The sequence below is a fragment of the Helianthus annuus genome, chromosome 1 (genome assembly GCF_002127325.2).
Source record: "Helianthus annuus cultivar XRQ/B chromosome 1, HanXRQr2.0-SUNRISE, whole genome shotgun sequence".
Taxonomy (NCBI): domain Eukaryota; kingdom Viridiplantae; phylum Streptophyta; class Magnoliopsida; order Asterales; family Asteraceae; genus Helianthus; species Helianthus annuus.
The window spans coordinates 12,003,420-12,019,198 of NC_035433.2; the positions used below are offsets into that span (position 1 = coordinate 12,003,420).

The window sequence follows — 15,779 nt, forward strand, 5'->3', positions numbered from 1 at the left end:
GACGTCCCATCCCAGACTCTCAGCTGATGGTAACCTGACCTTAGATCAATCTTGGAGTAGTAGCTCGACCCTTGCAACTGGTCGAATAAGTCGTCAATACGAGGAAGAGGATAGCGGTTCTTCACTGTGACCTTGTTCAGTTTGCGGTAATCAATGCACATCCTGAAGGTTTCATCTTTCTTCTTCACAAACAGGAAGACTAGACTGAATAGTAAGCTGTGCAGGAAGATTAGACTGAATAGTAAGCTGTAGTGCTCGTACGCGTCTAGGTAGAGTGTCCTTTCGACTGAGAGCGTCAGCCACAACGTTGGCTTTGCCTGGATGGTACTTGATGGCGCATTCGTAATCATTCAGCAGCTCGACCCATCGTTGTTGACGCATGTTCAATTCCTTCTGCTTGAAGATATGCTCGAGACTCCTGTGATCGGTGTAAATAGTGCACTTGGTACCGTACAGGTAGTGTCGCCATATCTTAAGCGTGAAAACAACAGCTCCCAGCTCTAAGTCGTGCGTCGTGTAGTTTCGTTCATGAACTTTAAGTTGGCGCGAAGCGTAAGCAATAACTTTATCCCGCTGCATCTATACACAACCAAGCCCCTGTATCGATGCGTCACAATAGACCACAAAATCATCCGTGCCCTCTGGCAATGAGAGAATAGGTGCGCTGCAGACCCTATCCTTTAGGTATCGAAAAGCCGTTTCTTGTGTATTACCCCAACGATAGGTAACACCTTTCTGTGTCAACAAAGTGAGCGGCTGTGCGATCTTGGAGAAGTCTTTGATGAACCGTCTGTAATAACCCGCCAAACCCAAGAATTGGCGTATTTCCGTTGGTTTACGTGGTGCAGGCCAGTTCTTGATCGAATCTACCTTGGATGGATCAACATGAATCCCATCCTTGTTTACCACATGGCCTAGAAAATGGACTTCACGAAGCCAGAAGTCACATTTTGAAAACTTGGCGTACAGTTGTTCCTTTCGAAGAAGTTCCAAGATAAGTCGTAAGTGCTGCTCATGTTCCTCCTGACTCTTGGAGTAGATCAGGATGTCGTCGATGAAAACGATGACGAACTTGTCTAGATAGGGTTTGCACACCCTGTTCATAAGATCCATGAAAACTGCAGGCGCGTTCGTTAGCCCGAATGGCATGACTAGAAACTCGTAGTGGCCGTAGCGAGTTCTGAATGCTGTCTTAGAGACGTCCCCATCCCGGACTCTCAGCTGATGGTAACCTGACCTTAGATCAATCTTGGAGTAGTAGCTCGACCCTTGCAACTGGTCGAATAAGTTGTCAATACGAGGAAGAGGATAGCGGTTCTTCACTGTGACCTTGTTCAGTTCGCGGTAATCAATGCACATTCTAAAGGTTCCATCTTTCTTCTTCACAAACAGTACTGGAGATCCCCAAGGTGAAGAGCTTGGACGAATAAAGCCCTTATCCAAGAGCTCTTGCAGTTGCTTTGACAGTTCCTCCAGTTCAGTTGGAGCTAAACGATACGGTGCGCGGGCTATAGGTGCTGCTCCTGGAGCTAGCTCGACTTGAAACTCGACCTGACGATGAGGCGGTAGACCAGGTAGATCTTCAGGAAACACTTGAGGAAAATCACGTACAACTGGGATATCCTCTATTCTTTTCTCTTTCGTTGATGCATCAGTAACTAGTGCCAAAATGGCAGTGTGACCCTTTTGTAAACATTTCTGAGCCTTTAGGAAGGAGATGATGCCAACCACAGCACCACTCTTGTCGCCTTGAACTTCGAGAGGTTCTTTACCAGAACGGGGAATACGAATGATCTTCTCTTTACATAGGATCTCTGCTTGTTGCTTGGATAATCAGTCCATACCAATGACGATGTCGAAACTACCCAGAACTATAGGAATGAGGTCGATGGAGAAAGTCTGACCAGCGAGGATAAGATTACAACCCTGAACTATGTGTGTGGCCTCTAGACTTTTACCATTAGCTAACTCTACGACATGTTTGGTGTTTAAGGGAGTTGATGCATGTTTTAACATTTGACTGACTTTAAGAGACACATAACCGGTATCCGCACTCGAATCAAACAATACAGTAACGTAAAAGTCGTCAAGAAGAAACTTACCCATGACTACGTTGGGATCATTTCTCGCTTCACCCTGCCCCAGCACAAATACACGACCCCTTGCTTCGTTGCCGTTGTTGTTCCCACCGTTGTTGTTGTTGCCATTGCCCTGATTGTTGTAATTGTTGTTGTTGTTATTCTGGTTTCGGTTTAACTGAGGGCAGTGTCTTTTGAAGTGACCTTCAGCGCCACAATTAAAACATCCCTTGTTGCCCTGTTGCTGATTCTGCTGTGCTTGCTGTTGCTGCTGATTCTGATTCGCAGGCCGCGGGCTCCTACAATCCCTGGCCTCATGACCCATCTTGAGGCATCTCTGACAGCGACCCTTGTTGCACTGGCCACTGTGGTGTCTGTTACAGTTGTTACACTTTGGGAGGTTCCCTCGATAACCACCCTGCCTGTGACTCCCCGAAGATTGCTGACTAGGGCTCTGATAGTTGTCAATGTTTCGCTGCTGAACCTGAGACTGAACTGAAGCTGAACCTTTGCTGAAATCCCCCTCCCATTTTCTCTTGTTGTCACTGGGGGTAGCAGGAGTAGCAGAAGCGGTAACGGTAGCAGTAGCGCTGACGCGCTTAGGCAGCCTGTCTTGTTCCACTGCCCGATCCGTGAGACGATGAGCTAGACGTTGAACATCCTGGATGTTGTTATGGTTAGCCGATGTCACGTGGCTTTTAATTTCCGGTGCCAGCCCTTTAAGATACAATTCGATACGTCTGATAGGTGGGTCCACCATAGTTGGACATAGAACGGCCAGCTCGTTTGACCGTTTGGTATATGCCTCGATCTCCGACCCTGTCATTTTCAAATTAAAGAACTCCACCTCTAACTTGTGGATGTCGTCTCGTGAGCAGTACTCTCGCTTAGTCAGCTCCTTGAAATCATTCCAAGGGGTGGCGTTAGCAGCTGCCAACCCTAAAATCTGAACTTGCGCGTTCCACCAAGTTAGCGCAATTCCCTCAAGAGTACCAGTGGCGTACTTCACCCTACGAGCCTCAGGGCATTCACACATCTCAAATACCGACTCGAGCTTTTCGAACCAATAGAGGAGTCCAACCGCTCCTTCAGTGCCACTAAACGTGCTAGGACGACAGTCTATGAAGTTCTTGAAAGTACAAATAGGTTGCTGAGCGGGTTGACCTAATGTGTAAGAACAGAACAAGGTTAAACTCAAGAGTTGGTTTAGGAGTGTAGGATTTAAAGATCCTAGTGTGAGTTACGACTGCAGGGTATTCTAGCTGCTTGTGCAGCTGCAAGTGCCGCAGCAACTTGTTCGTTGATAAGAGCCGTCAACTGGGCTTAAGTCAAGTTAATACGTCCGGCCATTGATCTTCACATCAAAGGCAACATAAGTGAGAAAGGTTAACGAATAGTGCGATGACAGAAGAGTGTAAGCACACAAGTGTTCTCAAGCAATAACAAATAGTAGGCAATGTAATCTAAGCATACCACGAGCAAAGTTCTATGTAATTGTGGATCGTTGAGCACTGTACTGGTTATAGTCTGGTTTTAATAAAAACGTTTTCCCCATATTAAAACCAAGTTCTCTATATCCAATGGCTCTGATACCATTCTGTCACACCCCCAAAATCCACCTGCGGAGTATCACCGCTTGAGGCGTGACTGACCAGGATCAAGCCACCAATCATATAGAACAATGTAAATAGTAAAAGTAATTGTATTTAAACCAAACCAATCCATATGAAAGGTGTTCCAACATAAGTGTAATAACAAAGTTTAGCGGAAGCAATTGAGTAAAAGCCCAACATAAATAAAGTATGTAAAGTCATAGTGTTTAATCAAAGCATCACGATCCTTGTCCACAACGACCGCGCCTCCCCATGCAAGCTCCATGTATACCTAACGACCTGCAAGGCATGTAACAGAGAGTCAACAACTAGTTGAGCGAGTTCACAGTAAGTAAGTTTGTAATAATAAGTCCGTTTGTAACGTGTGGCTCTACTGGGCCGATAATATGTTCTATTGGTGGGGGCTTCCCATGTTTGCATATACACTAGACTATTTGTAACCATAAGTGTTCTTCTTAACCTGAGAACAGTAGTACGTACAAGGTTTACGTAGGTTTTACGTAAGTGTCCTTCACAAACCGAGGACAGGGGTACGCGGGGGTTTACGTAGGTTTTACGTAAGTGCCTGACACAACCGAGGCAGTAGTGAGTATAAGTTCACGTAGGTTTTACGTGAGTGTCCTTCGCAACCTGAGGACAGTGATGAGTACAAGTATACGTAGGTTTTACGTATGTATCCTGCGCATCCGAGGACGATGGTAGATAGTCTAGTAACAGTCTAAGTACAAATCTATTCCTTCAATCCCATTCCCAAAACCCGGGAATCCCATGCCTTGGTAAGAGTGTGAACTCACCTTGGTTTGCTCGGTATGCTAAAGTATGTATTTCCAGTGGGTTAATTAATCCCTATTGAGATTACCAAGTTAGTCACTTTCGTGCAAACATAACACATGTGATCTTTGCATTCGTTACACAATTTGTAAATAAGCAGATATATTTCATCACGCAAGTCATAATAAATATCCGAGTCCTACTTCCAATCACAGCACAATCATATATCATAACATGGCATATACTATTACACGAGTTATAACGAGTATTGGAGTTATGTAACTTCACATCATAAACCCATATATCAAAATGCCCCACATTAACAGTTTACTCACCACTGTTATGATAATTTTAACAATGAATTTGATTAGACTAAATGCAGAATGATCAGATCACATGGGTTGGACCATACATTATTCATATAAATTCGGACCCAAGATATCAACAAAGCTCGGACCACCCAATCATCAACAAAGTCGGACTGCATAAACTTCAAGCAAAAGTCGGGCAAACAACATCACAAAGTCGGACTCCCTTTTATAATACAAAATTCGAACAAACACTTATACCATCAAAATTCGGACAAGGGTTACAAACAAAATTCGGACAAAGCTTTATGCTTATAAAAGTCAGACCAGGCTTTATGCCTTATAAAATTCGGACAAGGCTTAATGCCTTATAAAACTCGGACAAGGCTTTATGCCTTATAAAATTCGGACCAACACTTCAACAAAAGGTCGGACTAGAGATCATCACCAAATGTCGGACTCCCCCTTGTCTCTTTAAAAAGTTGGACTCACACACACTCACAAAAATTCGGACATAAGCTATCCCACATCAAAAGTTCGGACAAGGCTTCCCTTGTCAAAAATTCGGACAACATAACACTTACATAATTTGGATCATATCATCTTATAAAACTCGGACCTTCACTTTATCACATATACAAAAACTCAGACTATTTCAATCAACAAAAGTCGGACTACATGCAAGATCAAACATCGGGCAAAACATCAATCATATGAACATTCAACTACAGTGCAGCAGTTACGTTTTTGTTTTTACGATTAGGAAACCCTAATTCATTCATATGCATTGCAGTAATCTAATCAACAATGAACATCTTCATCATATTAGACATATTAGTGTCATGCTAGTGATTACACAACTAATCATATTCATTTCACAATAATCAGAATCAATAAACACAGAAACATTACATGTAGAACTAGGGTTTTTCATGAATCACATAATCAAAGCTTAACAACAAGAAAACATTGAACAATTACCTTGGATTGATTCTAAATGGATTGAAATATCAAGATTGATGCAGGAGACTTGTGCCAATGAGAAAGAAGATGAATGCAAGAGAGGATTGGAGAATGTGAAAGTACGTATGTTGATTGTGTGAATGATTAGTGAAGAAGATTAGGGTTAAGAGTGATTGAAATTTCACTAATTACTCTACTCACCCCTAAGTATCATCTTTTACATAAGGCACACCCATCACAATGTAATTTACAGTTTCACCACCAAGTTCATGCATTTGTCAAATCTTTCATAAGTAACACATAACCATGCACAATTACAATACACTTTATCAAACCAAAACGTATACAGTTACAACGCAACCAATTGTGCAAGTAAACAACTAAACAAACAGTGAATGTGCAATAAATGCGAAAGTGGAATCTCGGAAACTCGAGTTGTCACAATTTTCACGTATTTTGTTATAGATATTAGTAAACTTATGTTATTTGACATATATTTAACTTCCAAACACTAATTTCTTTATGATTTAACATGTCCGAGTACTCCCTGAGTACTCTACGCCTAGGCCGAGTACTCTCAACTCCCCGATCGACCGACTAGGGAGCGCCTAGCGACTTTTGCAACCATGATACAATATAATAAATTAATTGTCGTCATCATGCACATGTGCATATATTTATAACGTATCATAATTTATAATATGGTTCAGTTAACACAGTGCACATGCGCATATATTGTTGATTAATAATTAGTGACAACATAATTGAATGTAAACATATTGTAAACATGTATAACATTTAATAATATACAAATTACACAAAATGGACATGGGATACCTTTAGTCTCAAACCGAATGAACTGCAATTGAGGTTGTTCTGTATTTGTGGGTGTTGTACCAGTCGAAGTAATGTCAATCGACAACGATTGGTCAGATATATTGACATTCCCAGATGCATTCCCAGATGATACCGTAACATTAGCTGGTATTGACATGGAATCAAGAGTAGGTATTTCAAATCCATGAAGGGAATGTCGACTATCAACTGTTGTGTACACAATTTTGAAACTTTCAATTGGATTGAAAGCATATACGGGTTTGGCAGCAGATGCACCACCAAGATAGGTAGTATCAGATGTATGAGGATGATATTCAGAGATTGGTGGGTTAGTATCATCGGATGCGGTAGGTTCAACATGAGATATTTCAACACGGGATGAATCAGAGGACGCCATATGTAGCAATAATCCCGAATGCCCCAGCAATGAAATTTGTTGGATGAAATTTGTGGGATACACTGTTGTCTAATGTTGCGAGAACCACCGTAAACTCATGTGTGCTGCCGGTAAGCCACCGTGAACAGCCGTGAACCTCAATCAAAATGTAGATGATGATGATGATACAGATTGTGGATTGGGAACAAATGTGATGAAGAAACCCTAAAACAGGGAACACACGTGTTTATGTTACAGATCCATATATTTACAATTATGACACCGTGTGTTTTTGTTAATTCAATATATTTACAATTTTGCCATGTGTTCACACTGGTTCTCGCGGTTCTCGCAATAAAGGGTGGTTCCTAACGGATCCTTCTCCTATATATATATATATATATATATATATAACGGAGAATAAACCACATATCCGAAAATTTTCTATTATTTGCTTTCAAAAAATAATGTTTTAAGTTGTAATCTATTATATATAATAAATGAAAGGATTTGGGCTGACGTGACAGCTTCTTAGGGCTTCTTGGATGCCTTTTTGGCGGAAAAATAACATGGATATTTTATTTGTTCGCGGATCCCGTTTTGAGCTACGCGACCTGATCCATCTATGCAAATCCGGATTCCATATAAACCCTTTTTGTTTTTTTGGAACTTATAGAAAACCCTAATCTCGTACTCTTCTTCGCCGCTTCATCTAAGGGCATGTTTGGCTAAGCTTTTCAAAACAACTTATTGGCTTATTGACTTATCAAAAAGCCAATAAGTTGTTTTTGTGTTTGGCTAAGCCAAAAGTCCTTTTAGAAATGGCCTTTTGCAAAGAAGAAAAAGGAGGTTTCAAGAAGTCACAATATTGTGACTTTTTGGCCAGCTTTTAACTTTTCAAACTACAAATTACCAATATACCCCTTGTTTACCCCCTTATATCTAAAAGAATGCCCATTTTAGTCATTTTACATCAATAAGCTAATCCAAACACTTTTTTTAAAAACTCATTTTCAAAAAGTCCTTTTCCCAAAAGTCCTTTTCCAAAAGTCCTTTTTAACTATAATAAGCTTAGCCAAACACGCCCTAAATAAACACACCGAATCACTCCCAGGTATGATGTATCACCTCTGTTCTTCAATCGATTCTATGATTCTTGAGTTTTTCTTTTGTGCGCCAATCTAAATTGCGTGTATACAATCAGATCAATTACATATGATTTGGGATAAAACGCTTCTTTTATGAACCCTAGAATCCCTTCATCGATCTAAATTTGTGTGTTTTTTAGTTTTGTTCTTCTTCGGTTTTTATTAGTTCAAGATTATGATTAACCATCCTTTTCTTTAGCGATTATTGTTCTATAAGTTTTGATCTATTTTTTGGGTTTGTTAGATTACGATTAATAGATTGTTACATTACATCACACATATAATTGCTATAATTGCTGGTGTTAGGTTCCGAGGGCAACGATGGTGATTCATTCGTTGATTGTTGTGTAGGTATATTTCTGTTCGTTAATGTAATCAATTGATTTAGTCCTCTGATTGTTGTTTGATAATCTATTTGTTTCGTTTGAGATGTTGTTTGATTATAGATAGATGATCGATTGAGCGGACTACAAGTCTTCAATGGGGATTGGGAACTATACACACGATTTGAGGTTTTGGGTTTCAATCCAATCCGTATAATTTCTTCTCAAAATCTCTCTGATCCTTCCATTTTTTAGGTAAAGTTCATCAATTATATCGCTTCAAATTGTTAATTTTGTGTTACATTAATTCTTAGATCAGGGTTTTCCATTCGATGTGAAATTTTTTTTGGTTGACTGTTGTTTGTTTCCTTCAAATTCACAAATTTTTGGTACTCGGTCAAGGTATTTTTGTTCGATTTGTTGTTTGTGTATCGTTTTGTAGTGTGTGTGGAGGATTTGTTTGGAAAAAAAGGTGTGTAAAATCATCAGTATTGAGGTTTTGTTTGAGTTGCACACCAAGTGTTTGTGTAAATGCCTAAAAGAATTCTTTTTTATAATTAGTCATTTATTTTTTTTTTAAATTTCATTGTGGCTGATGAAATCAAATTGGAATTTAGATGGGCATGAAAAAAACAAAGCAACAATGTGTTGGTGACTTGGTTTTAAAAAGCGAGAAGCACACCAAGTGAACATGGTCTAAAAGGCAAGGCGCAACCGCGCAAGTTGATGTATGAACCTTTTTCTTACTGATCATGACCTAAATAGGCTTTTCATGTTCGACTTGCAGGAGCGTCCAGATAACTAGGGAGACAACGCAGTCCGTGGCCAAACTGTATTTGCAAAAGTTGCATCCATCATTTCAAAGTCTTTACTGATCTTTATTGTTGTCACTCATGGTTGGGATTCTGGAATCCACAATGGGGCTCTGGAGGTACTTTTTCTTTACCTACTTTTTTAATCTTATAACTATTATCCTGCTCTAACTTAGCATTAGCTGATGAAGCTCTCTTCCAATATGTAATATAGCGCTTGATAGTGGTTATATATGTGTATGTAACGCTTTTTAAACGGAGGGACTCAGATTAAAAAGCGCTACGATCTAAGCTTAAGGGGTATTGCTGAAACGCAAGTAACTCATCACTCATTCTTGGTTTTATTAAATCTTAAATTCATTTATCAGTTGACATTAAATTTTCGTTAGATGTCTATTACATACGTTATCTATCATTTGTCTATTAAAAAGTTAAATTGTAATTTGTATATTAAAAATCTAATAATTTCATCTGAGGAACCATGGGCGTTTAATCCTAAAGGTTTTTTTTTTTCCAATAGTGATTGCAGTGATGCTTCATTTGGCTACCCTGGATGCCTATCACTATCCAGGACTTTGAGCATTGGGCTAGATTTGGACAACCATGTAGCAAGTAAGAACAACGCTTTAAAGTTCCTTTTTCATATTTATCTCTAATGTACTTTATTTTTTGAAGGATGTGGATTTGTTAAATATTCAAATAGAGACGTGGCAATGGCGGCTATAAACGCTTTTAATGGAATATACACAATGAGAGTAAGCAAACACATCGTCCATATGTCCATATTGTCTTCGAGTATTCTACTGCTACCATTTTCGATATTAATCAACCTATTTTATAGGGTTGTGAACAACCTTTGATCGTTCAATTTGATGACCCTAAGCGTCCCAGGCCTAGACCTGGAGAACCAAGGTAATATACAATATTACAATGCATTTTAAGGCTATTTATATTGATGTTAGTTATACAATATTACAATGCATTTTAAGGTTATTTATATTGATGTTAGTTAAGCGTATCGTTGATTTGTTTTTTTTCGGTAGAGGAAGTCCCGCATTAGGTGGTCCTGGGTTTGGTCCTCGGATACCGTCTCCGGGGATTAGGTACTTTTTACATGTTTACATAAAAAGTTTCTGCTTATATTAATGTTCTTTATATTTTTATGTTAAACCATTTCATGTTAACAAATGTATTTCAGACCACCGAACCATGGTGAGGCGATGCAAGCTCCTGTTAATCAAAATGCATGGCATCCGATGAATCAGTAGGGCGGTTCAAACGACATCGGGTCAAAGTGTCAAACTGGGTTTGGGTAAAAACGGATCGTCTTGAAAAAGTAACTATTTGGTTCAAGTCAAAACCATCCGTTAAAAAAAAACAGTAATTTTGTTCGTGTCAAACTGGGTTTGGGTCAAAACAGGTCGTTTAAAAGGTCTCAACTTGGTTCAAATTCAGAACGGTCCATTTCAAGAAGTATAAATTTGGTTTGTCTCATACTAGGTTTAGGTCAGAATGAGTCGCTTTAAAAATAAATGTTAATTTGGTTCGGGGGAAACTGGTTTCGGGTCAAAACGAGTCATTTCAAAGAAGTATCAATTTGGTTTGTGTCAAACTGTGTTCGGGTCAAAACAGGTCATTCTTAAAAAAGTGTAAATCTGGTTCTAATCGAAACATGTTCTTATTAAAATGGACTTCACTTGCGATAATTTTTTTTTAGTAAAAAGTATCAAATACATTATGTAATATGATCTATGTGAAACAAGAAAAAAATCATATCTGACTTTTAAAGTCAAAATGTTAGCTTCTTTTTACTAATTTTCTCATTGACTTGCAGTTTCATGCCTTATCTTATCAAGCCATCTATGTCTAGCTCGAATAAAAGAGACTTTATTCGCTCTCTTCATGTCAATAAACAACCTTGGGGCCACAATCAGCGGGTTTCTTGGTGTGGGTTTGGCTTCAGTTTTGAACATCTCTTCGGGTTCTTTTGATAACCTTAGTTTCGGGATAGCTATTTGGCCATCTGCTCATTTTTGCCAATTGAATTCCTATTTTTGATACTAGAGGAAACTACAGGGATATTAGCTTAATTGAAGCAAACATTGTTCTTCTATTTTGTTAGATTTTTAACAGTTTTGAGTTGGTTTACCAGTCGTGAAGTGGACGATCAACCTAGGTATAGTTTGGTTTACACTCGTCATGTAATTTTTGATTTATTGATTATCGGATTGGGAAAGGGACAACCTCTTAGACTCAAGAACAATTTGTTGGATACTTATTGGCTTATTGCATTAAAAGGTACAAACCAGCATTTAGGAACTGGTGACACAGAAAATGAAACAAATTTTGGCAAAAAGAAAGTTGTGGAATACTTGCAAAGGTAAAATTTCACATTGCCGTATCTAAATTTACATTTCCTCATATTTCTCTTTTTTCTGGGTAAAATGCTAATAATTTATTTATGGTTTCTCAAATGGTTAGTTTCTAGAAAACGGGTAATTTGACCAAGAAGTTGATATGAATGGAGGCTAGGCTACTAGGAAAATTGCGAAGGGTAAGGGTAAGAAATATAATTTGCAGTTTGCTTCTCCCTTTATTAGTAGCATGAAATTAGAGAACATTTTTTTGTCCATTTACATGGAGTTATTTTTTATCATCTCTTAATGGGAAAAATTAAGTAAAAAATAATAGCTTAAGAGGAAGTGTGTCGAAATACACCTATAGATTATTCATGAAGCTCATAATTCCAGAAATATTTAATTCAGAAGGTGTTCTAAGGTTTTTTTTGGTGATTATCTTGGCTTAACTATTCTTTTTTCACGCCTTTTTTCTATTCTTCGGAAGGAACATGACTTTCCACTTAATAATATTTTGTTTTATTTTTATTAGTGTTTATTTTATGTTGTTCACGGAACATGCCCTTAATATTTGAATATAGTTACAAAGAGGCAAACTTAAGCCCTTATTTGATCAGTTATAAGACCATGTAAGCTCTGTGTCTTGCTTATATGTTGTTCATGGAATATGCCTGCTTAAGATAGTGGAATTGGCAAGCAATAAAATTCTGTCTATTAGTGTAAATAGTGTGGGTTACGTGGCAATTGATTAGGGCCTTTTTTTCTTTTGCTTTTGGCACACAAAATTCTCGGTGTTTTTTTTTTGAAGCTCTGGGTGAGACTTAGCGAATACATATATAACCTAGCTTTATTGGTTTTTCATTTTTCACATCAAAAACCATATTCCTATACCTTTTCAATCGCTTCCCAAAGACTAGCGAGAGATATATAGAGAGAGAAGAAAGGGAATCAGCCGGGCACCCTATTTCAATGATTATTAAAAGGGGACAAATGGTGGACTGTTGGCAGAAGACAGCGGGGTTCTTGGAAGCCACAACCGCCCACTCGGTGGCGTTGCTTCGATAGAGGAAGATGGTGATGGTAGTGGTGGCACGACGACATCCAGGGGACAAATGGTGGTGGTTTTTGGTGGACTATTGCAAATCCTATGCCCAATACTTGTAATACTGTAGACACTTATGATTCAGGCACTTTTGACTACTATGATAGATTCTTTTGGCTTATATAAATGTCATATGTATTGTTCTATATATTTAACAATTATCTCTAAAACCTTTCGAGAATTTTACCCTTTCATTCTTAATGTTAAAATGTCAACCCATTAGGATCTAACTGATTCATAGAGATTAATTATCACGCATATGAATCACCTGCTTAGGTTTCTTTACTGATGATAATCATGATCAACACAAGAGGTTATGGATGGATTAGTCCAATTTGCTACTTCAATAAATATGCAATCCAAGCAGCACCGTAGGATTTTCTGAAACTGGTTATTTAAGAATATGTTTTTAGTTTTGTGCCATCTGAATGAAATGATTAGCCGAAATAGTTGCTACCTTACCTTGCTCTCGGGTATAATATGACCCTAATATACCTGTTTATATTTATGTATATCAAAATTGATAGTTATGCTTGAAAAAGGGCATCAATTCAATATATGTGATATGTATAGTTTACTATTTTTCTCATTCAATATATGTGATATGTATAGTTTACTATTTTTATCATAGTTGACTACACTTATATGCTTTCCTTTTTCAATGCAGGCCTTTCACAGTAGTTGCAGGTATTGCACGTGTATGGAAATCTAGGGATGAGCAAATGGTATCGGGTACCGGTTTGAAACAAGTATCAAATTTCCCGAACCGACTCGATTTTTAGCACCGACATTTTGGTTTTTTGTATCGGTTTGGTACCGGTATTTACCGGTTTTTACTTTCAAATAATGGTCCGTACAGGCACCGTACCGTACCGGGTATTTTCGGTACCGGTTTCGATACCCATTTTTCGGGATATTCGGTACCGGTACCGATACCGGTTGGTACTAAGCTCATCCTTATGGAAACCTATAGCTGGAATAGAAAAAGATTTGGAACGCACGGTAATCAAAAGAAACTGTGACATGCATTTTTTTTCATCAACTATGTGTAGCATTTGGAATGCATGGTTTTCAGCGTAAAGGATTGTAATTCGTTCAAAGTCGTCGAAGAAATAAAAGAAAGAACGTTCGAGTGGGTAATGAATAGATCAAAACTAACGGGCATCTCTTGGAGCGAATGGAGAAATTTTAGTTTTGTAGTATAATTTGTATTTTGATTTGGTTTTTTGGTGAATGTAGATTGTAATTGTATATGTCCTTCGTAGTAACTTGCTATGTCGAATGGTTTTTTGGTTTAATAATAGATGTGCTTCATTTGCCTGTCAAAAAAAGTATGGATCGTCATACGAAAATCTTTATACAGTTGCATAGATTTGTAAATCTCTATTGTTTATAATGTTGATTTTAGAGAAAGACTTAGGGTGTTGGTTAGTTTCTTATCGATGATAACCGTATAGTTTTTTTAAGCTCGAACTTTATTTATTTGGAAAAGTTTAAAAAGCATAAGTACTTTTTTTTTTTGCAGATAAGCTTCTAAACGTATTTTTATTATTTTATTTATATATTAATTAATGATTAATATAAATAACATTCTCGAGCCCGGGAAGCAATCCCGGGTGATAACCTAGTTATTATATATATATATATATATCAAAACACATCGCTACATTGCGCCAGGAAACTTCCAAATTTATTAACAGTGACCACGTCACTTTCCATGTGGTTACAACTTTGGTCCCTTAAGAAGATTACCACTACAAAGCTTAGTGAACAATCTGCATCCGGCGGCAAAACATTAGGCCAGTCAACCACCACTTGAAACCCCCCATGTACGGCGGCGGCGGCACCAAGTTGTAGCATTGGCGTCTCATCGTATTAGGTCATGTCATGCTTTTTTATGTTTTTCATCTTCAATTACCTGGACATCCCTCGATTCCAACAGAAACGCCGGTGGTGGCTAGGGTTCCGCCGCTAGACGACGGAGACGAAGGTGGTGTTAAAAAAGATGATAACATCGATGGATTTGAGGTTTCATTTTTTAGGTTGTAGTGTGTTGTGGCCTGAAAGTGACAAGAATCACGATGGGTTGATTGGAGGCGAAAGTCGGGAAGCAGAAGAGAGTTTGAGGGTTTCTAGATAGAAGAAGAAGGTAGGGGGGTTGGTGTAGACACAGGAAGTAATAATCATTTTTTTTTTACTTTTTTAATTATGGTATTTGTATTCAGTGGAAGTAATTATTTTATTGTCTACGTTTATATTTTGTAAAGACAAATTAGATGGCAGATAATCGCCATCACTACTTTGGTGGGGTAGTAGAGGCGTTTTGTCTCTTGAGAGAGACTAGGGTTTTAGAATTAGGGATTATGTAACTTTGTTGTTAAAAAGACGATGCTACATAATCTTTTTAATTCATGGCAACTGACGGGTAATGACACTCATATAGATATCGATAGTGCACTAGATTTTTACGAGAATGGTTGGAATACATATGTTCATTTATAATAATAGTTATTATTTATAAGAAAGTTGTATTGGTTGCATACAAATGTGTAATTACCGTCGAGTCACATCGTAGCTCGATGGTTGAATCTCTATATCCCTTTTAGCCATATTTCGATTATATTTATTTTTGTCTTTTCTTTTTATATGTTATAGCGAGCGCACCAAAATGCGATACTAACAAACAAGGGCGTAGCTTTATGGGGGCGGCCGACCCCCGAACTTTTCACTTAGTAGTGGAGGGTATGTAGTTTTTGTATAGAAATTTTTTGGTATATACGTTTTTGACCCCCCGATTTTATAGAATTTTTTTGTATATACGTCTTAGACACCCCGATAGGAAATCTCAAGTTTCGCCACTGCTAACCAAATCTCCGTCATAGCACATGGCGCAACGCGTTGGAGGACAACAACTATTTAATGATTGTATTATAAAAACAAATAAAAAATAAAATTAAAATAAAACATTTTAGTCGGCCATAATTCTTAACCATAACCTATGGAAGATTTGTAATCAGTTTTGAATGGTTGACTACAACGATACTTTACCTTGATGAAGGTTAATTACCGAAATAAATGTATAATTTCCTAG

At 38.1% G+C, this 15,779-nt stretch overlaps 1 protein-coding gene across 12 annotated transcripts; it reads left to right on the forward strand.

The window, feature by feature from the left end:
- Positions 1–8,013: 8,013 nt before the first annotated feature.
- Positions 8,014–13,730, forward strand: LOC110865511 (flowering time control protein FCA). 12 transcript variants are annotated; one of them, XM_022114769.2, is made up of 13 exons: positions 8,014–8,060; positions 8,401–8,445; positions 8,541–8,672; positions 9,035–9,135; positions 9,205–9,348; positions 9,750–9,841; positions 9,905–9,984; positions 10,071–10,141; positions 10,273–10,332; positions 10,428–10,441; positions 11,064–11,609; positions 11,711–11,789; positions 13,356–13,730. In XM_022114769.2, the coding sequence occupies exons 5-11, from the start codon at positions 9,311–9,313 to the stop codon at positions 11,285–11,287; spliced, it is 579 nt and encodes a 192-aa protein (XP_021970461.1). In that variant the 5' UTR covers positions 8,014–8,060; positions 8,401–8,445; positions 8,541–8,672; positions 9,035–9,135; positions 9,205–9,310; the 3' UTR covers positions 11,288–11,609; positions 11,711–11,789; positions 13,356–13,730. The 12 variants fall into 12 exon arrangements, with proteins under 12 accessions (XP_021970461.1, XP_021970545.1, XP_021970537.1 ...); XM_022114790.2 differs by lacking the exon at positions 8,014–8,060 and having other exon boundaries at positions 8,079–8,445; positions 11,064–11,405; positions 11,528–11,609; XM_035978359.1 differs by lacking the exon at positions 8,014–8,060 and adding an exon at positions 8,090–8,221.
- Positions 13,731–15,779: the final 2,049 nt, after the last annotated feature.